Source organism: Theropithecus gelada, chromosome 20 (genome assembly GCF_003255815.1).
Source record: "Theropithecus gelada isolate Dixy chromosome 20, Tgel_1.0, whole genome shotgun sequence".
NCBI classification, from domain to species: domain Eukaryota; kingdom Metazoa; phylum Chordata; class Mammalia; order Primates; family Cercopithecidae; genus Theropithecus; species Theropithecus gelada.
In genome coordinates this window covers 26,465,484-26,493,007 of record NC_037688.1, presented here as the reverse complement: position 1 = coordinate 26,493,007, position 27,524 = coordinate 26,465,484, and the positions used below count along the sequence as shown (strand labels likewise).

The window sequence follows — 27,524 nt, the reverse complement described above, 5'->3', positions numbered from 1 at the left end:
AAGCAAGCTTGGAGCAGCTACACAAGGGCCTGCCAGAGCCCCGGGTGCACCTATTGGGGGTCCAGGCCTTTTTCCCCAGAGCTGTAAGCACAGCAGCTCCTGGAGGGCAACAGGACCCAGGTGGAGTGCAGCTGCACCTGACGGATGCCCCCCCATCTACACACAGGCCCCCTGGACCTGGATCTTCTCGTAGATGGGGCTGAAGGGGTGTCTGAGGCCCTCAGCTTGGAGCCCTTCTTCCACCCACCAAAGGAGAAGAGGAAGCTGGGTTACTGGGGAGGCAACCCTGAGAGTGAGTGGTGAAATCATTCAGACTCGGGTCCTCTGTCTCAGATCAGATACCCTCAACAAAGACTCGGGTGGAAAGATCGAGAAATGGACTATCGATTTCAAATATTCATTTGAAAAGACAAAGGTCCTGTATGGGTGGTAGGCCCGCATTTTGCTTATCTTCCAGTTTTTCCATAGTAAACATGTATTTGATTTTAAATAAGAATTTGATGTGAGTTCTTGCCCCTGACTAGAAAAATTATATGGCAACCCCATGTTGTTGAGGGTGAAGAAAGCAGTTCCAGGGGAGTTTTGGCTGAAGAAAGCTCTGCTGTGTTCATCAAGTTCCTCATAACCCTTAGGAGGTGAGTCTTCCCTCCCAGAGTGAAACCCAAACTCTCAGAGTTTGGAACATGGCTGACTCAGCATGAGGCGTGCTGTCTGGCTCATTGACTACCACCCTCAAGGACCACGCCAGAACAAAGATACCAGTGACCAACCTGAGACACCTGTGATAACAATTAAGGGTCTGGTAGGTAAAAATGCTGTGTATTGGCTCTGCAGCCTTGAGTCAAACACTTAATCTCTAAACTGTTTAACAGTAAGTACTCAATAATATAAGCCCTTCTTAATTTCCAGTCTCTAAAATGGGAATACACACACACCCAACCCACCCACCACGGTGCTTGTTAGGGTCAAATATGATATGTTGTGCTTTATTTTTATTTATTTTTATTTATTATTTTTTGAGACGGAGTCTTACTCGGTCACCCAAGCTGGAGTGCAGTGGCACGATCTCGGCTCACGGCAACTTCCACCTCCCGGGTTCAAGCAATTCTCCTGCCTCAGCCTCCCAAGTAGCTGGGACTACAGGCACGTGCACCACGCCCAGCTAATATTTTGTACTTTTTGTAGAGACGAGGTTTCACCGTGTTAGCCAGGATGGTGTCGATCTTCTGATCTTGTGATCTACCCACCCCAGCCTCCCAAAGTGCTGGGATTAATTTAAAAAGCACAAGTAAGTATTAAAAACCAGGGGCAGTGATTTGGAAAGCAAAACAAAAGGACAGGAAGGTGAAGAGGCCTTAATGTTGTCACAGAGCAGTGATTCCCAAACATAGCTGATAGAATCATCTGGCAAACTATTTAAAAACTCCAGATTCCCTGCCGACCGCCCACCTATCACTTCTACTAAGTCAGCTTCTGGAAGTGGATCTGGGGAAAGCAGTTTGTTGCTTTTTTTAAAAGTTCTTGATTCTCTCATTTATTTCTCATGAGTAGGTAAATTGGTATGGCTTTTTGATGGCACTTCAGACCACATATCAAAAATTTAAATATCCAGATGCTTCCTCTGACCAACACTTAAATCTGTCTATTCAGCATCTCCTTTGGATGCTTTCAAGATATCCTGAAATCAGTATGTCAAAACTTAAATTCACGATCTTTACTTAACCCAAATATGGTCTTTTTCTAGCATCTCTCCCAGGGAATAAATAGCATATCATGTACTCCAGCTTGAGAATAGAATCTGGGCATCAGAAGCAGCCCAGAGACTGGAGCCAGAGTGCCTGGGCTCAAATACCAGGTCCACACTGACTTTGGGCAAGTTGGTTAACCTCTGTGTTTCCTCTGCTATGAAATAGGAATGATGCTAATATCTACCTCAGCTGAATGAGTTAATACTTAGCATAATGCCTGGCATATGGTTTAGCCAGCAGCTGCTTCTTCCTTGACCATTTCTCCCTTAGAGCTTCCCTTCCCAGACTATCACCCACCAAAACCCTTCCATCTCTATCCCCACCAACTTAGTGCATACATCATCTTTAGTATAAATGAGTGCAAAAATCTCCATTTAAAAAGATGAATCTCTTAAAAATGCAACAGCATAGTACACTTGAAAAAAATGAAATAAGGTCATTTCCCTGTTTGAAACTCAGTGATAAGCCTTTGGTCTTAGTATAAAAAACAATATGGCCAGGCACAGTGGCTCATGCCTGTAATCCTAGCACTTTGGAAGGCTGAGGCAGGTGGATCACCTGAGGTCAGGAGTTCGAGACCAGCCTGGACAACATGGTGAAACTTTGTCTCTACTAATATAAAAATTAGCTAGGCGTGGTGGCAGGCACCTGTAGTCCCAGCTATTAGGGAGGCTAAAGCAGGAAAATAGCTTGAACCCAGGAGGCAGAGTGTGCAGTGGGCCAAGATCACACCACTGCACTCCAGCCTGGGTGACAGAGCCAGACTCTGTTTCAAAAAAAAAAAAAAAAAAAAATTTTTAAATCCACCAGCTTCCAGGCACGGTGGCTCATGCCTATAATCCCAGCACTATGGGAGGCTGAGGCAGGCGGATCACAAGGTCAGGAGATCGAGACCATCCTGGCTAACACGGTGAAACGCCATCTCTACTAAAAATACAAAAAAATTAGCCAGGCGTGGTGGCGGGCGCCTGTAGTCCTAGCTACTCGGGAGGCTGAGGCAGGAGAATGGCTTAAACTTAGGAAAGACTCTGTCTCCAAAAAAAAAAAAATCCACTGGCCTCAGCCTCCCAAAGTGCTAGGATTACAGGAGTGAGCCACTGTGCCCAGCCAAAAAACTCTTTTTTAAAAAAGAGACAAGGTCTTGCTATATGGCCCAGGCTGGAGTGTAGTGGCTGTTTACAGGTATAGTCATCATGTACTACAGCCTAGACCTCCTGGGCTCAAGTGATCCTCCTGCCTCTGCCACCCCAAGTGGTGGGACTAAAGGTGCATGCCACCGTGTCCTAAAACACAAATTCTTTCATGTGCCAATCTCTCTCTCTAGCCACATTGAGCCTCTCCTTAAATACAGTATAACCCCCCCACCACAGGGCCTTTGCACACACTCCTCTCTCTCTCTCTCTGTCTCCTTGCATTCCCACTCTGATTTTACAGTTAACTCCTGACATCTTTCAGATCCCAAGTCAAAAGCTACTTTTTCAGGGAAATTTCCTTCAACCCTCCCAAACTAGATCAGATTCCCCTGTGAAAAACCCTTCTGGCTTTGTATAACTTTCTTCCATAGAACTTATTACAACTTGTGATTATATCTTTAGTAGTGATTGGCCAGGCGACATGGCTCACACCTGTAATCCCAGCACTTTGGGAAGCTGAGATGGGCAGATCACCTGAGGTCAGGAGTTCAATACCAGCCTGGCCAACATGGCGAAACCCCATCTCTACTAAATACAAAGAATTTAGCCAAGTGTGGTGGCAGGTACCTATAATTCCAGCTACTTGGGAGGCTGAGGCAGGAGAATTGCTTGAACCCGGGAGATGGAGGTTGCAGTGAGCCAAGATCGCGCCATTGAATTCCAGCCTAGGATATAGAATGAGACTCCGTCTCAAAAAAAAAATAATAAAGTTTACTAGTGATTAATTGCCTATGTCCCCCACTAGAATTTGCTAATCACTGTCTCCCAGCATTTGGCACTGTGTTTAATTGTTGAATGAACAATTTCATAGTTGAATGAACTATGAAAGTCACGTGACCCAACAATTTCACTTCTAGAAATCCAGTCTAAAGAAATATGTATACAAACTATTCCAGCTATAACAATACTGCTATTCCTCCTGCCACAGGCACTTAACATTGAGGTACTCACTACATGCTGTTGCATACACAAACTCATTTAATCCTCACTATAACCATATGAGATCCCCATTATTATATTCATTTTACAGATGAGAAAACTGAGGCACAGAGGTTAAGTAACTTGCCCTAAGGTTCCACGAGTAGTAAGTAGACAGATTCAACCCAGACACAGTGGCTCTGGGACCCCAATTTAGAAACTCTCTACATTATAATACAGATATATTTCATGCAAACTTCAACAGCAGAAATTTGAAATGGTGCCATAAATATTAGTCTTGCTTTTTATGTAAAGTTTGAAGAAATGCACATCTCCCAAACTGAAAGTTTTAAGTTACATAATTTCAATGCTGGAGAGAGTAGTGAATTGTAAGCATCCCCTTGCCACCCCCCCACCCCATACATATACTTCACGTGTTCATATGAGAACATAAGACTGGAATCATAGGAATTATGAATTATTTGTGGCTTTTAAGACGAGTCTGGCTCTGTTGCCCTGGCTGGAGTGTAGTGACGCGATCTCAGCTCACTGCAAGCTCCGCCTCCTGGGTTCACGCCATTCTCCTGCCTCAGTCTCCCAAGTAGCTGGGACTACAGGCGCCCACCACCGCACCCGGCTAATTTTCTGTATTTTTAGTAGAGACAGGGTTTCACCGTGGTCTCGATCTCCTGACCTCATGATCCACCCACCTCGGCCTCCCAAAGTGCTGCGATTATAGGTGTGAGCCACCGCCCCCGGCCTATTTGTGGTTTTCAAGAATGCATCCTTTATATCAATGCAACCACCCTGTCCTAGGCTTCAGTGCAGCAATATTTGAGTTTAAGAAAAAACTTACAAGCTCCTCTTGGGGGAAAAATAAGAACAGAAATGAGTGTCTGCTTTAAGACTAGAAATCAACTTTTATTCAGCAAAATGCTTGCTAACTAGATTTTGAAATCTAAAGAAAAACTTGAGGAAAAAATGCACTTTGCATTGACTGATGACACATTCTCAATCTCTCAACACCCAGAGAAAAAAATGCTAGTGTGAATCAATGTGGTAGTTTACTTCTGAGTCATGCAATTTCAAAGTTTTTGAGTTTTGGTAAATTCATATGCTTTTGAAACTACTATTATTTAGATAGTCATTAAAACAAAAGTTAGTATGAAAACTAATTATTTTCAAATGGTATAGTAACCTTAAGTTTACAGCACAGTCTGTCTTAGAGGTATTGTTTAAACATAAAAGCTCGATTTATCTGGATCATGTTAAGATGAACAGTTCACTCGATCATCTTTCTACAGCAGTCTTTCCTAATAAGGCAATTACTGATAGTTAGATTGCTAAAAATCCAAACACTTTACAATTTTGATGTTAACGCTTCCCCACCACCACATCTGTAAAAGACAAAAGTAGAAGATCGGCTAAATAAATCCTGGTACATTCACCATGTAAAAGACTACGGCGCTATTCAAAAGAAGATAGATGTGTATTTAACAGTCTGGAAAGATGCCTGTGATAAGTTAAAAAGCAAGTTACAGAATGACATTTGTATGCATGATATAGTCCAATTCTTGTTTTTAAAATTCCTGTATGCATACATAAGTTTTTTGTGCCAAAAAAAAAAGGGGGTCTACAAGGATTCTTATAAAATCAGTAACTGTGTGCTTGCCCTTAGAGAGTAGAACTGGGGAAGAAAAGAAATTTCACGTATTTCTTTTTCTCTCTTTATTTATTTTTTGTTTTTTTGGAGACAGGGTCTCACTCTGTTACCCAGGCTACAGTACAGTGGTGTGATCCTGGCTCGCTGCAACCTCTGCCTCCCGGGCTCAAAAGATCCTTTTTTTTTTTTTTTTTTTTTTTTTTTTTAAGACAGCATCTTACTCTGTTGCCCAGGCTGGAGTACAGTGCAGTCATACAATCTTGGCTCACTGCAACCTCCACCTCCCAGGTTCAAGCGATTCTCCTGCCCCAGCCACCTGAGTAGAGTAGACAGGACTACAGGCATGCATCACCATGCCTGGCTAATTTTTGTATTTTTTGTAGAGATGGGGGTCTCACTATGTTGCCCAGGCTGGTCTTGAACTCCTGGGTTCAAGCAATCCTCCCACCTCAACCTCCCAAAATTCTAGAATTACAGTTGTGAGCCACCAAACCCAGCCTTCATGTGTTTATTTCTGACTTGCTTATATTGACAGGCACTAGAGTTCAGTGGTGTAAGCTCAGTCTGCTTAGGTTTGAATCTGGGCTCTACTACTTACTTAGCTGTGTGATCTTGGGCAAGTTACTTAACTTCTCTGGCCTCAGTTTCCTCACCTGTAAAATGGGGACAACAATAGTACCTCCCTCAAGGGATGTTTAAGGATTAAATGAGCTGATGCATATAAAGTACTAAGAACTTTATCTGTCACATTATAAGTGCCACATATTTTATTGAAAAAAGTGTGTCTTTACAGTGAACATATTTTCATGTATTAATTTGAAATCCCAACCAACCATCCCTGTGTAAACAACGTAAAATGGTATACATTGGGGAGAAGACGATAAAAAATAAAAAGCTCCCCAGGCAATTTGATCACCAGCCAAGCTTGCAAACTACTGACTCAGAGGCCAAAAGCAGGGATGAGCCAGTTGGAGTGGGGCTGAGCTCCAGTTGGGGAATGCAGGAGACTTCTGGAAGCGGAAAGAGACCATAAAAGACAAGAGAAGAGCAGGTCTCGAAGTGCGGTGGGAAGCCTGGATGAAGCGACTCTACAGGGAGAGGGCAGTGTGTGGGCCTGGCGTCGTGTCCTGGCTTGTGTGGGGAGAGCTCACAAGTAGCTGTTTCTCCCCTGCCTCAAGTTACGACAAGATGGGGCTTGCTGTGCAAATGTGCAAAGGCCGCTCAGAAGGCAGCCAGCCTTCAGCAAGATACCCAGGCGAGCAGCCGAACTCTCCACCCGGGCCCTCTCACTGGCCAGTTTCCCACGCACGCACAGGAGAGTTAGGGCCTCAAGGTTGAGGAGCCTGGACTCAGTAACTCGCCTCAGGCCACATGATTTGGGATAAGAAACAGCTTAGAATCCATTTTTCCCTTGCTTATGCTGGGATGTACACCATCAGGTCTCTTCCCACTGCTGGGTTTGACGAGAGTCTGAAGAATTTCCAAATGGACGCAGGTACAAATCATTTCTCTAGACTGTAGTTCTAGCTTCTCTATAAAATGACTGGGGGCCAGGAATGATGGCTCATGCCTGTAATCCCAACACTTTGGGGGACCGAGGTGGGCGGATCACTTGAGGCCAGGAGTTCAAGACCAGCCTGGGCAACATAGTGAGACCCTGTCTCTTAAAACAAAAAAAGAAGACTGGGAGATCTGGGGAATACCTGTGGTCCCCAAATTTGGAGGAAGAGACTTCTCAGAAAGATGTACATGTGTTCTTAGACAAAGTTAATTCCTGGGGATCAACGATTTCCTAAAGAGAATATGACCCTAAAGTTAGAACTCAAGCAAAAATACCTTCTACTTCTCCTAGCGCACAACACAGGCTGTCAAGGTCTCTTGCTAATAGGTAACTTCCAACTTTATGCGGTCTCAAACAAAAGGGGGGCTACCGAGATTGAAGGAGAAGAGGGCCTGGGATTATACCTCCCTATTCCCCATCTCCCCATTTAGCTCTAACATGCCTCAGAGTCCTAGGAAAAACCAGATCTTTCCTCCTGGTGTTCAGTATCACCTGGAGAGGCTCTCACGAGAGGAAGCAGTCCACCAGCCCTCCCACCTCCTGGCTCTGTGGCCTTGGCTCTCAGCCTTCTCCTCAGATGTTAGATAGCCACAGAGCCAGAGTCCTGAGTTCAAAGATGGGGTCGAGGGAGAAAGGAAGACATTTGTTTGGCTTTTTGAGACAGAGTCTCGCTCTGTCTCCCAGGCTGGAGTGCAGTGGCGCAATCTCGGCTCACTGCAACCTCTGGCTCCCGGGTTCAAGCAATTCTCCTACCTCAGCCTCCCAAGTAGCTGGGATTACAGGCGTACGCCACCATGCCTGGCTAATTTTTGCATTTTTAGTAGAGACAGGGTTTCGCCATGTTGGCCAGGCTGATCTCGAATTCCTGAGCTCAGGTGACCCACCCACCCACCGAGGCCTCCGAAAGTGCTGGGATTACAGGTGTGAGCCACCGCACCCAGCCCGTTTGGCTTTCTTTCCCCAGGTGAGGCATTCTGGTTCACTGCCCAAGCAGCAGGTCCCCAGCACCCTGAAGTCCGGCAGACAGAGGCAGCTGCAGCCTGGAGGGAATGTTGTCAGCTGGAGGAATTTGCAGACCTCTGATGCTCTAGGTAACCCAGAGCCCTGAGAATGCCCAGATTTGGCTGGGGGAGGAGGAGTGAGTGGGGAAGGGTCTGTCAAGCCCTTCTACCCAGAGCAAGAGGTGAGAGGTCTTTGCTGCTGGAGGCAGGTGGGGGTGGGGTGAGGAGAGGCAGAGCAGATTCTCTGCAGAGGACTGTCAGTTTGAGTGCTATCAGGCCTGGTATCTGAACCCTCCTTGTTCCCCCATATCTTAAAAGGGAGGCCAGAGGTCCTGGGCAGAAGTGCCTGCCACCCCCCACCCTCCTGGCGATTAGCAGGGGCCTGTGGAGGGAACAGGAATTCAAAGCCCTTGGGCCAGAAGTTAACTATTTCCAATCTTCCTCTAATTTGGCTGGGGCCAGAAGACTCCAAATGTATTTCCCTTTCCCACCCTGATTTCCAAATGGTCAGTGCCTTGTATTTAGGGGGTCACACCTGTGTTCAAACTGTGACTCCAGAATTTATTAGCTGGGTGACCTTGGATAGTTACAAAGTGACAAGCCGAGGTTTCCTATCCAGTTAAATGGGGCCAATTCCACCCACCCCACAGGGCTTTTAGGAGGATTAAAGGGGCTTATGACATGAAGTACATAGTGTGACTGTGGAATGCAGGGAGCTCTCAAGTGGTATCTGGGTGGCGGTGGTGAGTTTTCACAGCCCTTCCTTGCCAGCCCTGCTGCCTGGGGTGGCAATGCCAGGTGACTAAATGAAATGAGAAAAAGGCGACTGAGGCAGATATGGTCCTCCAGTCTGAGAAGCGTGAGGGGAGTCAAGAAGGGTTGCTGGGAGTGGGGGCCAATATCCTGGCTCCAGAGAAGACTTCAGAGACCCTGGTCTCCATACTGGTACAACTGGGACTTCAGCTATTATGTCTCCATACTGGTACAACTGGGATTTCCCCAAACACGCTGCTACAACACTCTGCTGCCTCTGGTATGGGGTGAGACAAATTTCAAGCGGGGCTGGACCCTGCCTATGCCTCACTGGCTCTCTCCACCTCCCACTCCATGAACCAGACATATTCAAGGTATCCAAGTCCCTGGAACCCTGGTGTTGTTCCTCTGCCGGAACACTCCACGCCACCTCTCATGCCCAACTCCCTTGCCTAATTCTTCTTCCTCAGCTGCCAGCTTGGACATCAGTTCCTCGAGGTTTCCCCAAGAACATGTCAGCAGCCCCTCCTATGTGACTCTATATCACTCCTTTCCCACCTCCCCCTCAATCTCTTTTTTTTTTTTTTTTTTTTTTTTTTTGAGACGGAGTCTTGCTCTGTCGCCCAGGCTGGAGTGGAGTGGCTTGATCTCGGCTCACCGCAACCTCCGCCTCCTGGGTTCAAGCCATTCTCCTGCCTCAGCCTCCCGAGTAAGCCTGGATTACAGGTGCTTGCACCACCATGTCGGGCTATTTTTTTTTTTTTTTTTTTTTAAGCAGAGATGGGGGTTTCACCATGTTGGCCAGGCTGGTTTCGAACTCCTGAGCTCAAGTGACCCGCAGGCCTCGGCTTCCCAAAGTGCTAGGATTACAGGCATGACCCACCACGTCCAGCCCCCCCTCAATCTCATATATACATATATTGTATTTATTTTGTCTCTCTACACTAGCAGGTAAGTGGCCCTCTGAGGCTAGGATTTTTGCACACTTTGTTCAGTAATGAATCCCCAGCACCTAGAACAGTACCTGAACCCTAATCAGGAGTTCACTGAGGGTTAGGAGCAGTGGCCTTGCTTACCCTGAGTATCTAGTACCCAGTAGGTACTCAGACGTTTGTTGGCTGACTGACCATTTCAACTTGGCCTTGGATCTCAGACACTTCACTGTTTCTATAATAAGAGAGGAGCTGGATTTGAACATGTTGGCCAAATAAGGAGGCTGCTGCCCACCCACACACTGGTCAGGATAAAAATCTCCACCCAGGGCCATGCACAGTGGCTTACACCTGTAATCCTAGCACTTTGGGAGGCAAAGGCAAGACAATTGCTTGAGGCTAGGGGTTCAAGGCTAGCCCAGGCAACATAGTGAGACCCCTTCTCTATTTAATGTATTTTTTTTTGGAGACGGAGGCTTGCTCTATTGCCCAGGCTGGAGTGCAGTGGTGCAATCTTGGCTCACTGCAACCTCTGCCTCCCAGGCCCAAGCAATTCGCCTACCTCAGCCTCCTGAGTAGCTCTGATTACGGGGCACGCCATCACGCCAGGCTAATTGTTGTATTTTTAGTAGACACGGGGTTTTGCCATGTTGGCCAGGCTGATCTCGAACTCCTGACCTCAAGTGATCCGCCCACCTCGGCCTCCCAAAGTGCTGGGATTACAGGCGTGAGCCACTGTGCCCAGCCGCAAAAATAATAATAATAATAATAAATTTAAAAATTAAGAAAAAGGCCGGATGCGGTGGCTCACACCTGTAATCCCAGCACTTTGGGAGGCCTAGGCTGGCGGATCACAAGGTTACAAGATTGAGACCATCCTGGCTAACATGGTAAAACCTGGTCTCCACTAAAAACACAAAAAATTAGCCAGGCATGGTGGCATATGCCTGTAGTCCCAGCTACTCAAGAGGCTGAGGCAGGAGAATCACTTGAACCTGGGAGGCGGAGGTTGCAGTGGGCCAAGATCATGCCACCGTACTCCCGCCTGGGTGACAGAGGGAGACTGTCTCAAAAAAAAAAAAAAAAAATTTTTTTTTTTTTTTTTTTTTAGATAAAGTAGAGGCGGCCAGCGTCGTGGCTCACACCTGTAATCCCAGCACTTTGGGAGGCCAAGGAGGGTGGGTCACGAGGTCAGGAGATCAAGACCATCCTGGCTAACACGGTGAAACACCGTCTCTACTAAAAATACAAAAAATTAGCTGGGCATGGTGGCACATGCGTAGTCCCAGCTATTAGGAGGCTGAGGCAGAAGAATCACTTGAATCCGGGAGGCGGAGTTTGCAATGAGCCGAGATCATGCCACTGCACTCCAGCCTGGGCAACAGAGTGAGACTCATCTCAAAAAAAAAAAAAAATTAAAAACAAATAAATCTCCACCCAGGAAGAAGTTCTCACTTATGAAATTCAGTGCCCTTTCCAGATTCCCTTTCTGCTTTTGAGGAAAGAAGCGAGCATCAGGATAAGGACAAAGAAAGGGAAGCTTTTCTCCCCCAAGACAAAGGATGAGGCCAAGTACATAATAAAGACTTGCTGTCTCTTAGCATAGGGCCAGATGAAAATCAAGACTCCAGAAGGGGTGGGTCTGGCAGGGAGACTGTTGGGGTGGGAGAATGCAGGAGACACCTCACTACTTCAGAACAGAGAGGAGCCGATATCTCAGTCCAGGATCACGGTACTGGAATCCTCAGTCAGTTAACCTGGCAATTGTGCCCCAGGTGTATAACTAACAATTAGGGGTGCACAGGTCACCAAAAGACTTGCACAAAATGGAACTACTGAAATGCCCATCAACAGCAGAACTGTGGATAGTCACATAATGAAATACTGTACAATGAGAATCGACTAGAACTACGTCCAGAATTATGCAAGAATCTCTCAAGGGTGCCGTGAAAGCAGTCAGAGCTAAGGGGATAACTCTATGATCCTCCTACAGAAAGTTCAAATGCAGGCAAATTCACCTGTGGTACTTAGAAGTCAGAAGACTCTCTTGAGAGAAGGGTTGAAATTAGGAGGAAAGGGGCATCTAAGGCCCTGGTAATGCTGTTTCTTATCTGTGTGCCAGAAACACAGGGGTTTTAAGTTTGCGACATTCATCGGGCTGCACACTCATCATTTGGGCACTTTTGTCTACATTTGTTATTCTTCAATAACATCTAGTCTCTGAATGGAGACCATTCAGCCTCAGGACCAAAGCCTCAACTGACTGGAGCTGGGGAGGCCCTTCCCTCCCTCATCTTCCATCATCCTCCAAATGCTTTGCAGAGCTATAGTTTCTGGCCCTAGAAACTCTTTGCTTGTCATGAACAATAACTTCTTTGTGCAGTAGGGAGGTGAGAGCACCCTGCGCTGGGTAACCTAGGAACACAGTGGCACATGAGGAGGTGGGAAGGGAGACTAGAGGTTTGAGACCTGCTCCCCAGGCACAAGCTACTGGTGATGCAGGACAGAGTCTTCAGCAAGGTAACCCTACTCTGCTGCTAAGCCAGGAAGGCAGCCTGCTAGGCTTGAAGCTCCAGTTCCCATTCATTCCTCAGAGCCAGATTTATGGATATCCCCCTGGGCTGTGGAGGCAAAACACCAGGGTTGAAATCCTGGCCGTCTGTTTACTGCACCAGTGACCTCTCACTAAGTTCCTCAACCTCATTTTACAGCTAAGTGGAAATTATCAACAACTCCTTTGCAGGACAGCCCACAAGCACAGAAAGTTACTAAATTAGGACCCGTTGGTCACCTCCAGTTGGTCCAGTCCTGCCACTGCACCCGCCAGCTGTGTTCTCCATGCAGTTCAACAAGGGCCCCTCATACTGGCTCTCGGCCGAGGTCAAGAACCGGCTCCTGTCCAAATACGACCCCCAGAAGGAGGCAGAGCTCCGCAGCTGGATCGAGGGGCTCACCAGCCTCTCCATCAGCCCCGACTTCCAGAAGGGCCTGAAGGACAGAATTATCTTACACACACTCATGAACAAGCTGCAGCCAGGCTCAGTCCCCAGGATCAACCGCTCCATGCAGAACTGGCACCAGCAAGGAAACCTCTCCAACTTCATCAAGGCCATAGTCAGCTACGGCATGAACCCCATGAACCTGTTTGAGGCCAATAACCTGTTTGAGAGTGGGAACATGACGCAGGTGTTGTCTCTTCTTGCCCTGGTGGGGAAGGCCAAAACTAAGGGGCTCCAGAGCAGGGTGGACATCGGCATTAAGTACTCAAAGCAGCAGGAGCGGAACTTCAACTACAACACCACGAAGGCCGGCCAGTGAGTCATTGGGCTGCAGATGGGCACTAACAAATGTGCTAGCCAGTTGGGCATGACCATGTACAGCACAGGAAGGCATCTCTACAGCCCCAAGAACCACATCCTGCCCCCATGGACCACTTGACCATCAGCCTCCAGATGGGTACAAACAAGTGCGCCAGCCAGGTGGGCATGACGGCTCTCTGGACGCAGCAGATCTATGACACCAAGCTGGGCACCAACAAGTGTGACAGCTCCTCCATGTCCCTGCAGATGGGCTACACGCAGGGTGCCAACCAGAGAGGCCAGGTCTTTGGCTTGGGCCGGCAGATATACAATTCCAAGTACTGCCCACAAGGCTCAGTGGCTGACAGGGCTCCCTCGGGCACCAATGAGTGCCCAGGCCCAGGGGAGGCCCCTGAATACCCCCCTTACTACCAGGAGGAGGCCAGCTACTAAGGCTCCCAGCACGCTTTCTCCCCACATTGTCTCCCTGTCTGGGTTTTGGGGTTTTTCTGTGTTTTCTTTTTTAACCTGTTCAGTGTTGCCAATCAACCGAGGGTCTGTGAGTGGCGGCATGGGATCTGGCAGCAGGGTTTTGCCCCCTTGCCTTGGTTCCTTCGCAGAACTGGGCCACCGGGTTGTGCGGGAAGGGGTTAAGGCCGCATCCCGATGCGTGTAGAGTGAGGGTCCCTGCTGGCATGTCCAGACTATGGGCTGCTGTGCTGCAGAGAAGAGACCTGCGCATGGAGGCAATCGCTCCCTGAAGGTTTCCAGTTGCCTTGCCTCTTCCCCCGTTTGCTGGCCAATCAGTTTGTGGTTTCTGCACCCACAAGTTTCAGGAAGTATTAACAAAAGAAAAATATGGCCGGGCGTGGTGGCTCACATCTGTAATCCCAGCACTTTGGGAGGCTAAGGTGGGCGGATCACCTGAGGTTGGGAGTTCGAGACCAGCCTGACCAACATGGAGCAACCCTGTCTCTACTAAAAACACAAAATTAGCCAGGCGTGGTGGCGCATGCCTGTACCAGCTACTTGGGAGGCTGAGGCAGAGGAATCGCTTGAACCCAGAAGGTAGAGGATGCAATGAGGCGAGACCACACCATTGCACTCCAGCCTGGGCAACAAGAGCAAAACTCTTGTCTCAAAAAAAAGAAAAATAAATATATTTTTTTCCCCAAGGAATGGGGCAGGGACAGTGGAAATGAGTCCCCTGGGAGAGGGGGCCTGGCCAGGATGCTAAAATATCTCAGGCTCCTGAGTGGCTGGCTTTCTCTAGGACCCTCAAGCCTGCCTAGGGGCCCAGTGGGGAAACTGAGACCCGCACAAGGAAGTAGAATTCTGAGTCATTGGGGCTAAGCCTGACCCCCTCTCCATGCTGACCACCCCCTACTGTGGTCCTCAGTAGGTTTTTTTTTCTTTGAGGCGGAGTCTCCCTCTGTTGCCCAGGCTGGAGTGCAGTGGTGCAATCTTGGCTTACTGCAACCTCCACCTACTGGGCTCAAGCGATTCTCCTGCCTCAGCCTCCCAAGTAACTGGGATTACAGGCACACACCACCACACCAAGCTAATTTTTATATTTTTAGTAGATACGGGATTTCACCATGTTGGCCAGGCTGGTCTTGAACTCCTGGCCTCATGTGATCTGCCTGCCTCAGGCTCCCAAAGTGCTGGAACTACAGGCGTGAGCCACCATGCCTGGCCCCTCAGTAGGTTTTAAGAAGCTCCCAGCCCTCCGTCTCCCCTTCTGGGCCTGACCAGCTATACTGTTTCATCTCCCATGGCCACACACCCCACCCAGGGGCCCTGCACCGTGAGATGTGAAATACCGACTGTGGACCAAATGCAATAAAACCTCTGTTTTTAAGAAAAAGAAAAAAATTACTAGACTGTTAAGCTCCCCAAGGACAGGGACTTCATTTTGTCCATTGCTTTAGTTGAAGTTGTAGAACAGTGCCTGATCTATGCAGATGCGAAATATATGCTTACAGGAAGAATGAAATGTAAATAAAGGGCATACCCCAGAGTAGGGACTTCCACAATAAAAGGCCGTTTTCACACCCAGAGCTGAAATAGACAAAATCATCTTGATGTTAACTTGTGCTCAGTCAGATGCATTATTGAACCTGGAAGTTTCCTCCCAAAGCTGATGATGGTTAGTTTTTAATCTGACCCAAAGGCTGACTATGGGTCAGCTGAACCTGCTGAAGGCCATAATGAAGGACTGCATCTGTTTGACTGCCATTAAGCTGCCTCTCTCAGTTGTTCGCCCTTAAGGATGAGTAGACCACTGTAGGTCACTCACTTTTAATCACTGCACTGACACCATGAAAGTTCCCTCCTCCCACCTCTCCACTGTCAGCTTCCAGACCACACTTGAAGAAAGGTGGCCCCCAGACTGTGGCACTGGGATGGGGGAATGTGCCAGCTCTCCTTCCCTCCAGATTAACCTTTCCTCTTAAGCTAGTCAAGACCCCTCACTTGGGCCCTTAGAGACTAAAGCCAAACCAATTTCCTCTACATGAATGTTTCTGGAAAACCCTAAAAAAAATAAAAATAAAAAAGATTAAGCACTCTTGGGGCAGGGGGCCAGGAGAGCTTGTTATTTAGAGCTATGGGATTCAGGGATCCAACATTCTACCCTCTCCACTCAGGCCCTGCTTTCTGGTAGTAAAAAAATGCCAGGGAGCTGGGCATGGTGGATCCTACCTGTCATCTTAGTGCTTGAGAGGCTGAGGTGGGAAGATTGCTTGAGCCCAGGAGTTTGTGACTAGTCTGGGCAACATAGTGAGTGAGACCCCATCTCTAGAAAACATTAAAAATTAGCCAGGCATGGTAGCACATGTCTGTGGTCTCAGCTACTTGGGAGGCTGTGGTAGGAGGATCACTAGAGCCCAGGAGGTAGAGGCTGCAGTGAACCGTGATTGGGTCACTGCATTGTAGCCTGGGATGGGTGACAGAGCGATACCCTATCTCAAAAAAAAAAAAAAAAAAAAACCCAGGGAACTTTGGGGTCCGAAATTTCCATTCAAATCCCACCTGATCACTGCAGTGATGACTTGGTGAAGCCACAGTCATGTAGGCTTCATCTATAAAATGGGCCGCCCTTCACAAGGTTGTCAAATTCATTCATAATTAATAATTCATACAGGACTGGGCATCCTGTAAGGTACCAGGTCCTGGACATATACCAAGAGGTAAAGGTTGTGTCTGTCACCCTCAAAGAAGTTCATGAGCTGTTTGGCTTAGTGAATCCAATCCATTAAGCTGTGCCTCTGTTTCTCCACCTTCGAAACCTCAGGCAAGGCTAGACTATGGGATTTCTGAAGTTCAAAATTCTGAGATTAAAAGCTCAGCTTGTTTAATATTTACCTCACCTGCTTCAAGGGAATGTTAGGAGGATAAACCAAGCTCAGAGTTGCAAAAGGGCTTTGAAGGGGAAGATGCACATACAAACAAGGCATTAATTACATCAGATAAGTTCTTTGAGCTGAACTTCATAGACGCCCTTGATATTCATAACCCAGGGGCGAACAACAGGGGTGATTGTTCCTTAGCAATATGGAAACGTGTCTGCTTGGCTAAACTTGAGAGTGTATATGTTCCTGCAGGATAACCCTTTCAACGTGGCTGGATCCAGGCTGGGGCTGTATGTTTTGAGGATGAGGAACTAGGGTGCGGGTGGGGTGGTAGAAAAGTGCCAGCTGAAGACCAAGGGTAGAAATAGCAAGATGTTTTGTTGGGAAGTCCCAATTTATTGGGACTAACTGGACCAAGAAATGCGCTTTTACTTAAAAAAGAAAGCAGCAGCCCATGACACCGGAAGCCTACTCTAAGACCCAGCCATGTGGCAGGGAGTTTCAAGGTACGCCAAGCCCATTAACCCGTCCTTTGTTGTATAACCCAGGTGTGCTCCTGGCACAAACCCACCATTTTCACAGTGGAAAAGCAGACATCCGAGAAAGCTGAATCTCCTCTAAAGGTTTAAAATGCCTGACGTCATCGGGAAGCACACGCCAACTCAACCATGAAATCCAAAACCTGATCACTGCTTCCCCCCAAAACCTCAAGCCTAGTGAAGTGACAGCTAATCTGATATTTTTTGCTTCAGTAGGAAAGAAGGTACAGACAACTTGACTCAAAGCTATAGCCTGCTCTGGGAGGCTGTAGTCAGAGAACTTGACAATGGGGGTGGGGTGTAGATTTGGCAGAAGTCTGGTTAGCAATAAGGCTTCCTCAGGGAGCCGGAATTGGATTTGGGGCCCTGCCCGAGTTCACATTTTTACAGGTTGGCTGAGTTGCAGTTTGTTAGCCAGCCAGTAATAAACCCCTGCGCAAGAATTTAAAGTTTATGAGGCATGGCTTCTTAATGCCTCTCCTCAGCTCCCTACAGCCAAGGGTTTAAAGAGCCTAGCCTAGCCCGGGTGTTAATTGTTTTGTCAATCTACAGTTACTTGGAGAAAGAATTTTTTTAAAAAGGGCTTCCACAGACTCAAGGTCCTCAATCCTCTTTTGGAGAAATCAAAGAGCCACTCTGTCCCCTCGGCATTGACAGCCCCACATGCAAGCAGTGGGAATTTGTGCCTGGGATGAGGAGTAAGTTGATGGAGATTTTAGAAGAATGCTGGGTAGCAAGGATTCTCAATGTTTTGAAAGCTAGGTAAGCCACAGTTCCTTCCCCCCAAAAATGAATACTCAAATTCCCAAAAATTTCAGTGTAAGGATCCTCTGAAACCCCACCCAAGGATCCAGGGTTATACCCGTTTAAGAACTAAGGTTTCGCCGGCGCGGTGGCTCACGCCTGTAATCTCAGCACTTTGGGAGGCCGAGGCGGGAGGATAACGACGTCAGGAGATCGAGACCATCCTGGCTAACATGGTGTAACCCCGTCTCTATTAAAAATACAAAAAATTAGCCGGGCGTGGTGGCGGGCGCCCGTAGTCCCAGCTACTCGGGAGGCTGAGGCAGGAGAATGGCGTGAACCCGGGAGGCGGAGCTTGCGATGAGCGGAGATCGGCCACTACACTCCCGCCTGGGCGACAGAGCGAGACTCTGTCTCAAAAAAAAAAAAAAAAAAAAAGAACTTAGGTTTCATCCCTTGCTGGAGCCCCCACCCATTGTCCTCCGAGAGGGAGAAAGCCCTCCACTAGCCAGCAACAGTCTGGGTCTCATAAGACACTGGTTCTCCTCACTTAAGTTGCACCCCCCACCCCCTCAGGTTTTTGAACTTGGGGTGGGGTGTAGAAGTAACTAAGGGATCAAAAATGTGCTTTGATCTCCCGTCCATCGCCCCCATAGCCCTAGGCCTGCCAGCTTGGGACACTCTCCCCCTCAGACTTCCCCCAGTGACCTAGCATCCCAGGCCCGAGACGCTGGGGGCGGGGTGGTTCCCTACGTGATAGCCCCAGCCCAGGTGTGCCAGGGCCCAGTTTCCAGGCAGGCTGCAGGGGCGCAGGCCCTCCGGGAAGGGCAGGGTTAAGAGTGCATTCCAGCTGCCGAGGAAGAAGGGGGGCGGGGTAGGGGAGCGCGGAGAAAAGAAACAGACCCGGTCTGTCTGACGGAGACACAAAGCACGGTTCACAAAGGGGACCCGAGAGGGGCGAAGGGGGCTGCCCGGGGCACGGCTCATCCCCACACCTGCGCGGGGGTTGGGGGAAGAATGTGGCCGGCGCATTCCTCTGCTGGGGCCAGCGGGGGAGAACTTCCCACGTCGAGACTGGGTGAGGGGCTCAGCCATCCGGCACCTCGGAGGAGGGGGTAAAGGTAGGCAGTGGCTACCGGACGGGGGCTGGATGTCACAGGCGCTCTGCTGCCCAGCTTTCTTCGTCAGCTACCACCCCCAACCCTAGCCCCCGGGGCGCGTTCTGCGCCTCCCCGGGACCTGAGGTGGCGCCAGGAGTCCCTTGCCCCAGCCCGAACACCCCTCGCGCGGGCCACACCAGAGCGCTCACGTTGCGGCCCCTACCCCGCGGTTCCACCCGGAGGGTCTTACCTTTCCCCAGGGCCTGGCTGGGCTCCTGCTCCGCGCCTCCCGCCTCCAAGGTCACTTCAGCCTCCCCGAAGATCGCCCGGCACGGCTCGGAGGCCGCGCATTGCAGCCAGCAAACCTGCGCCCGAGGGCAGAGGGGGAAGACGGAGGCTGGGTCATAGGAGTGCCCGGCCCTGCACTCCCCACCCTGCAGAGTCTCACAGGCCCTCTGGGACTCCCTTGGCCCCAGGGAGCGCAGCCCCGGGCTCTCCCCGACGCCACTTCCCCAGGCGGACCCCGCCCGCCCCCCAGGGAGCGGTCCCGGTCGGGGCCAGGGCGAGGCTGTGGAGTACCTGGACGAGGAGGAGACACGCGAGAGGTCCACGAGGGAGCCCCATGGCTGCAGAGAGAGGGGTGAGGCAGCTGCCGCGACGGCGGGCCGGTGCTCCGCTCCGCTCTCGCCCCTTTGAGCACCGCAGCCCGGGGGAGCGAGCGGGAGGAGGCCAGGTGAGCGCAGGTGGGTGCTGATTGGTCCAGCACCACGAGGTCCCGCCCCTTCGCAGGTGGTACCGATGCGGGCGCGGTTGAGGCCCCAGCGAACCCCTCCTGGCCTCCCGGATACCCTCCTGCGCTCTCCTTGCTTTTCTGGAGCTGTTCTGTGCAGGAACTCAGCCCCTGTCTCGCAGTTCTGAGTTAGAGGAGAAAAGAACACCCAGCGTACTCCTCAGCCTCCGCAGTACGGGAAGAGAAATGTTTCTTTGCCTTGCGGTTACAGCGGAAAAAAGTGGAGACACATCTGAAGTCTACTGAAAACAGAGGCTCTGCATTCATGATCCCCGGAGGCGCTGTTATCCCAAAGCTTTGAAGCAAGCCCGTGTGTCCTCCTACACGCGGCTATAGCGGGGCCGCCCAAGCCTCTTTCTCCACCTCCCGTGCCAGCCCGGCGGGGAGGATCGTCCGGGGTTTAAACTAGAAGGTCCCGAGGGACTGCGTTTCTGAATTGGATACAACTTCCCCATCTTTTTTTTTTTTTTTTTTTTTGGAGACAGTGTCTCGCTCTGTTGCCCAGGATTGCAGTGACGCGATCTCGGCTCACTGCAGCCTCGACCTCCCGGGCTCAAGCGATTCTCCTGCCTCAGCTCCCGCGTAGCTGAGACTACAGGCTTCCTCCACCACACTCGTCTAATTTTTAAAAATTTTTTGTAGAGATGTGGCAGGGCTGGGAGGGGGAGAGGGTCTCCCTATGTTGCCCAGGCTGGTCTCGAACTCGTGACTCAAGCGATCCTCCGCCTCCCAGAGTGCTCAGGTTACGGGCGTGAGCCGCCACACCCAGGCTGCTGCTTCCATTACACAGCTAAACAAATGGAAGCTAGGAGAGAAAGTCCCAGAGTTTGGAAGCTGTAGTGGTGCCAAAGGGTGCGAGCTAAGAGGATGGTTACTAGTCCCATAACCTCCAGCACCCCTACCCCCCATATAAATAACGCTTTCTCAACTTTCTGTAAAATATAAATAAAGGCAATTTTTAAAACGCAGAGGTTTTGAAATTGGTCTGAAATGCTGTATATAACCTGTGTAAAAACTGCTTGCTGCGCAAAGCAGCTTCCAGAGAGTCTCCCTTGGAAAACAGCTCTCCCACACTCTTCCTAGGAGATAAACGCCAGACCTGGGATTCATTCCTCTACGTTACTCCCATTCCACTACGTTAAACATGAAGTGCTTTCCTCTGCCGTACACAAGTGGGCTCTGGCCATAAAAACGGTCCTGAGTTTCAATCAGTACCCTGGCAAGCCCTTCCCCACGGAGCTGAGCTTTCCTGGCCAGTCTCTCTCGCCGGTCCCCTCACTCCTCCTCCACCTTCTCCTGCTGCCTTGAGAAGCCCGGGATGCCACCTCCTCGTCCTTCTCCCTCCCCGTCCCCAGCTCAGATTTAGGGGTTTGAGGAACGGACGAGACTGGAGAGTTTTTTTGTTTTGTTTTTTTGAGATGGAGTCTCACTGTCGTCCAGTGCAGTGGCGCGGTCTCGGCTCACTGCAACCTCCGCCTCCCAGATTCAAGCGACTCTTCTGCCTCAGCCTCTCCGAGTAGCTGGGACTACAGGCGCCCGCCACCACATCCAGCTAATTTTTGTATTTTTAGTAGAGACGGGGTTTCGCCATATTGGCCAGGCTAGTCTCGAACTCCTGACCTCAGGCGATCCGCCTCCCTTGGCCTCCCAAAGTCCTGGGATTACAGGCGTGAGAAACGGCGCCGGGCCTGGAATTTTAAATGGCAGATTCTTTGACCTTCCAGGGCTAACTTGGTAACCTACCCATCCTTCTCCCCGCCAGGCCAGTGGCTAAGCCATGGATTGCTTGCGTTGAGAGGGTGGGGGGGTCTTGTTCTCTCAGGCCTAGCACGGGCCCTTGGGCCGGCCCCGCCTGGGTTCAAACCCAGGTCCCACCCCTTAGTAGCAGTGAAGCCCCCGGGAAGTAAAATAAACCCCTTGGACCTCAGTTCTGCATCTGTCAAATGGGGTGGTTATGATCTTAGTATTTTACCCTCTCATAGGTGAGTATTAAATAAATTAGAAGGTTTAAAACGCTAAACATATTATCTGGCACAGAGCAGGTGCCCAAATGCTGCCTGGTATCATCGCTCTCAGATGCCTGGCGAGCCGTCTCTCTTTCTAGCACCCCCACGTCCCCTGAACTAAGAGGAGAAGCGTTGTAATCCTCCAATTTCATGGCTGAGGGTACAACGAGCAAAGTGGCATCTGGTATCTCGGGAGCACTCCCTTATCCGGCGGCTGAGCCCAGCAGCTGGGGCTGGGACTGAGGCTGGGGGTGAACCACGCGGTGGGGAAAGCCTGGGGCTGCTCTCTGAGCTCCGCGCCCTCTGGGCCTGGATCTCCCACAGGGCGCTTTTTATGCCTAAGGGGGGTCAGGTCTCCGCGCACCCGCGCGGCGCAATGGAGTAGGCCCCAGGCGGGACAGAGTGGCCAGGCCGACGCTCGCCTCGCAGGTTCCCCCGCGCCGGCCCGGAGCCAGACGAAGCCATTAGGCGGACGGTTAAACACAAACGAGCCTCGGGATGCAAGCCCTAATTAAGTAAACACCCGGCTGGAGGGCTGTTGAGCGCGCTCATTTCCGCCTCCTTCCTGGGCACTCAGCATTCCGGGCGGGGGCGGAGAGAGGAGCGGAGATTGGAGAGTCAGCTCTTCTGCCTGCAACGCGGAGCGCACCGCCCGCTGCCTTCTCCTTAGCTCCCCTTGTCGGTCATTCACTGGTTCATTCATTTCACAAACATTTGCTGACAGCCGGCGATGTGCCAACCACTTAAGATACAACAGTGAGCAAACAAACATCCCTGCGCCTTCGGACTTGCTATCTAGAGTGTGGAGGGTAGAGGAAAGTGAAAAAAAAACTGGAAATATAATATGTTAGATGGTAACATGTGCTGTGTACAAGAACAAGGATGGGGCCGGTGCAGTGGTTCAAGCCTGTAATCCCGTTTAGGAGGCTGAGGCGGGTGGATGGCTTGAGCCCAGGAGTTTGACGCCTGCCTGGGCAACATAGCGAGACCTCCGTCTCCACAAAAAATACCAAAAAAATTAGCCAGGCGTGCTGGCACAGGCCTGTAGTCCCAGCTACTCAGGAGGCTGAGGCAGGAGGATAGCTTGAGTCCACGAGGTTGAGGCTGCAGTGAACTATGATCGCACCACTGCACTCCAGCCTGCTTTATTTTTTGAGGAACCACCATACTGTTTTCCATAGCAACTGCACCTTTTTTTTTTTTTTTTTTTCTGAGACATCTCACTGCCGTGCCCAGGCTGGAGTGCAGTGGTGCAATCTCGACTCACTGCAGCCTCTGCCTCCTGGGTTCAGGTGATTCTCCTGCCTCAGTCTCCTAGTAGCTGGGACTACAGGCGCGTACCACCATGACCAGCTAATTTTTGTATTTTTAGTAAAGACGGGGTTTCACCATGTTGGCCAGGCTGGTCTCAAACTCCTGACCTCAGGTGATCTGCCCACCTCAGTTTCCCAAAGTGTGGGGATTACAGGCGTGAGCCACCGTGCCAGGCCACGACTGCATCATTTTACATTCCCAACAGCACAAAGTGAGACCCTATCTCAAAAAAGGCGGGAGGGGGTGGATTGGGATTGAAATGGGAAATTGGAAATAAAGTGATTCACAACGTGTTCCAGTCAGGGTCTACCAGGAAACAGGATCGAACTCAGGAGGTTCAAGTCTTTTTTTTTTTTTTTTTTTTTTTGAGATGAAGTCTTGCTCTTGTTGCCCAGGCTGGAGTGCAATGGCGAGATCTCGGCTCACTGCAACCTCCGCCTCCCAGGTTCAAGTGATTCTCTTGCCTCAGCCTCCCAAGTAGCTGGGACTACAGGCTCCTGCCACCACGCCCGGCTAGTTTCTGTATTTTTAGTAGAGGCGGGGTTTCACCATGTTGGCCAGGCTGGTTTCAAACTCCTGACCTCAGGCAATCCGCCCACCTTGGCCTCCCAAAGTGCTGGGATTACAGGCGTGAGCGACCATGCCCAGCCAGGAGGTTCAAGTCTTAAGGAAGGGACTAGAGAAATGGCAGGGTTCAGGGAACCCGGACAACCGGGGTGTTAGTCATCAGAGACAAGCAAGAGCTGGAAGGCATGACTACTTTGAGAACTGAAGGGCAGAGGGGAAATCATGTTATTGGAAGTCCGTGGATAAGGGGACAGGGAAGTGTGGGATCCGTTCCTAAATGCAGCTGTGATCGAGAAAGGCACAGCCACTGCTCACAGCAGAGCAGAGAAAGTGCAGGAAAAAAACACCCCCCCACCGCGTCTCTCCCCTCTTGCCTTTCTTCTCCTGGTGGCACCTCCTGTTCGCCAAACCCACTCAGAAGCCTGAGGCAAGAAAGCCCAGGTTGCATTCTAGAGGGGTCATTCTCCCCAGGCTCAGGACAGGGCACAGAAGGGCAGAAAATGATGGGAGCCGGGAGAGCAAACAAGACAGCCCAGAGGCTTTACTCAGAAAGTAGCATTTGAACAAAGACTTGAAGGAAGTGAAGGAACCACGCTTCTGAAAGAGCATTCCAGGCAGAGAAAACAGGGCAGAGGCCCCGAGGCAGTAGATTACTTGGAACAGCAAGAAAGCCAGTGTGGCTGGAGTAGAGAAAGCAAGTAGGAAGTGAGTCATAATATGGGAGGGCTAGGAACACACCTTGTAGAGAGCATGTAGGCCATTGTAAGAACTTTGGTGTCTACTTGGGAAAGCAGGGGAGGCAGCCACTGTTGGTTTTGAGCAGAGGAGTGACGTTGAGAAAATTATAAGGGACAAGGGAAGCAGGGAGGCTGGTGGGGGCTCCATTGCAGTTATCCAGGCAAAAGATGAAATGGCTTGGTTCAGGTTGGTCATTATGGAGTGGGTCTGAAACAGTCGGACTTTTTTTTTTTTTCTTTTTGAGACAGGGTCTTGCTCTGTCACCCCGGCTGGAGTACGGTGGCATGATCACAGCTCACTGCAGCCTCAACCTGTCAGGCTCAAGTGTGATCCTTCCACCTCACCCTCCCAAGTAGTTGGAAATACAGGTGTGTGCCATCATACCTGGCTAGTGTTTTGTTTTGTTTTGTTTTGTTTTGTGATGGAGTCTCACTCTGTCACCCAGGCTGGAATGCAGTGGTGCGATCTGGGATCACTGCAACCTCTGCCTCCCAAGTTCAAGCGATTCTCCTGCCTCAGCCTCCTGAGTAGCTGGGGCCACAGGCGGGTGCCACCACGTCCAGCTAACTTTTGTATTTTTAATGAAGATGGGGTTTTGCCATGTTGGCCACTCTGGTCTTGAACTCCTGACCTCAGGTGATCCGCCCACCACGACCTCCCAAAGTGCTGGGATTACAGGCATAAGCCACTGCATTTGGCCTAATTTTTTAATTTTCTAATTTTTTTTTTTTGTTTTGGTGTAAACAGCTTCTCCCTATGGCCCAGGCTGGTCTCTAACTCCTGGGCTCAAGCGATCTTCCTGCCTCAGCCTCCCAAAGTGTTGGGATTACAGACATGAGCCACCATGCCTGGCATATTTTTTAAAACCCAGAAAATAACAAGCATTGGTGAAGATGTAGAGAAATTGGGATCCTTGTGTGCTGTTGGTGGGAATGTAAAATGGTGTAATAGCTATGGAAAACAGTATGGTAGTTCCTTAAAAAAAAAAATAAAGAACTACCATATGATCCAGCAATTCTATGTCTGGGTACATACTCAAAAAAAGTGAAAGCAGGGGCCAGGCATGATGGCTCAGGTCTGTAATCCCAGCACTTTGGGAGGCTGAGGCAGGTGGATTGCTTGAGGTCAGGAGTTTGAGACCAGCCTGGGCAACATGACGAAACCCCATCTCTACTAAAAATACAAAAATTAGTTGGGTGTGGTGGTGCACATCTGTTATTCCGGCTACTTGGGGGGTTGAGGTGGAAGAATTGCTCGAACCCAGGAGGCAGAGGTTGCAGTGAGCCGAGATTGTGCCATTGCCCTCCAGCCTGGGTGACAGAGGGCAACTTCATCTCACAAACAAACAACAAACAAACAAACAAACAACAAAAGCAGGACTTAAAGAGATGTTTGTACACCCATGTTCAGAGCAGCATTATTCATAATAGTCAAAAGGTAGGAACAACCCAAGCATCCACTGATAGATGAATAGATAAGCAAAATGCTTAATAGGTACAGTTTCAGTTTTGCAGGATGAGAAGAGTTCATTGGATGGACGCTGGCAATGGTTGCACAATAGGAATGCACTTAATACCACTGAAGAATACACTAAAAAATGGTGAAGATGGTAAATTTTATGTTATGTGTATTTTAACACATTTTTTTTTTTAATTTACTAAAAAAAAAAAAAAAAAAAAAAAACCCGTGATCAGATTCTGGGTATATTTTGAAGTATTGTCAACAAGATTGACCAAAAGATTGGATGTGGAGTATGAGAGGCAGAGCAGGTCAAGAATGACTCCGGGGTTTTTGGCCTGGCCTGAGCAACCAGCAGGATGACAATACAATTTCCTTTTTTGAGACAGAGTCTTATTCTGTCACCCAGGCTGGAGTGCAGTGGCATAATCATAGATCACTGCAGCCTTGATCTCCCAGGCTCATGCAATCCTCTTGTTTCAGCCTCCCAAGTAGCTGGGACTACAGGTGCATACCACTATGTCCAGTTAGTTTTTTTATTTTTAATTTTAGTAGAGATGAGGTCTTGCTGTGTTGCCCAGGCTGGTCTTGAATTCCTGAGCTCAAGAGATCCTCCCTCCTCGGCCTCCCAAAGTGCTGGGATTACCGGTATGAGCCACCGCACCCAGCCAGATAATGCCATTTCTGAAATAGGGAAGGGAAGTGTAGTGGACACTGTCAGGGCCCTGCTTGGGCTCCCCGGATCACTTTTCCAGTTTCTGAACTCGCCTCCCTTGGTGCTGTGTGCTGTGCTCCTCACAGCCTGCACCTGTAACTATCTCTTCAGTCTCTCTGCCCTTGCAAGGAAGTGCCCAGGAGTTGACTCCCCCAGCCCATAGCCAGTTACCAACTGGTACAGGAATGCGAAAACCCAGTTTCCTTTCCTCCATTTGGACAAACTCCAAGATACCACTTCCTTTCCCAGGGTGAAGCCACCCTCTTTGGGACTTGGCCTGGTATCACATCCCTGTTTGGCTTATTTCTCTTCTTTATCCTGTTTCTCCCACTCATTTACCACTTCCTCCTAGGAACACTTCCTTAATTCACTTCAGGACCAGGTGCCATGGCTCATGCCTATAATCCCAACACTTTGAGAGGCCAAGGTGGGAGGATCACTTGAGCCCAGGAGTTCGAGACCAGCTCTCTACAAAAAATAAAAATAAAAATAGGCTGGGCGTGGTGGCTCATGCCTGTAATCCCAACACTTTGGGAGGTTGAGGTGGGTGGATCACCTGAGCTCAGGAGATCAAGACCAGCCTGGCCAACACGGTAAAACCCTATCTCTACTAAAAATGCAAAGATTAGCCGGGTGTGGTGGCGCACACTTGTAATCCCAGCTACTCAGGAGGCTGAGACAGGAGAATCACTTAAGCCTAGAAGGCAGAGGTTGCAGTGAGCCGAGATGGAACCACTGCACTCCAGCCTGGGTGGGCCACAGAGCGAGAGTCTGTTTCAAAATAATAAATAAATAAAACTAGCTGGACGTGGTGGTGTACACCTGTGGTCAGGAGGCTGAGGTGGGAAGACTGCTTCAACCCAGGAGGTTGAGGCTGCAGTGAGCCATGATCAGGCCACTGCACTTCAGCCTGGGAAACAGAGTGAGAACTTGTGTCCAAAAAAAAAAAGTCACTTCAAGCCCATGAATCCTTGTCTCAGGATTGGCTTCTTGGAGTCTCGGGTAGAGCAAGCTTGGGACTGGGGAAAGATCAGAACTTCCATTTGGGGTATGTGTGGAAATGCCTAGGGGTAGCATGTTGAGAGGCTGGGTTGCATACACCAGTTCAGGGGAGACATCTAGCCTAGGGAAG

At 49.7% G+C, this 27,524-nt stretch overlaps 1 protein-coding gene and 1 pseudogene across 3 annotated transcripts in view; one reads left to right on the top strand and one right to left on the bottom strand.

Moving 5' to 3' along the window:
* The window catches only part of CDH3 (cadherin 3), a 59,221-nt gene extending 38,424 nt beyond the window's left edge, over positions 1–20,797 (bottom strand). For 2 of the 3 annotated variants that reach the window (XM_025369946.1, XM_025369943.1), the window contains exons 1-2: positions 19,384–20,797; positions 19,055–19,169 (exon numbers count right to left, since the gene is read on the bottom strand). In XM_025369946.1, the coding sequence (XP_025225731.1) occupies positions 19,055–19,169; positions 19,384–19,428 (160 nt within the window). In that variant the 5' untranslated portion in view covers positions 19,429–20,797. The remainder of the gene's footprint in view (positions 1–19,054; positions 19,170–19,383) is intronic. The other variant, XM_025369945.1, reaches the window with a different exon arrangement.
* LOC112614654 lies at positions 145–13,521 on the top strand (annotated as a pseudogene).
* Positions 20,798–27,524: the final 6,727 nt, after the last annotated feature.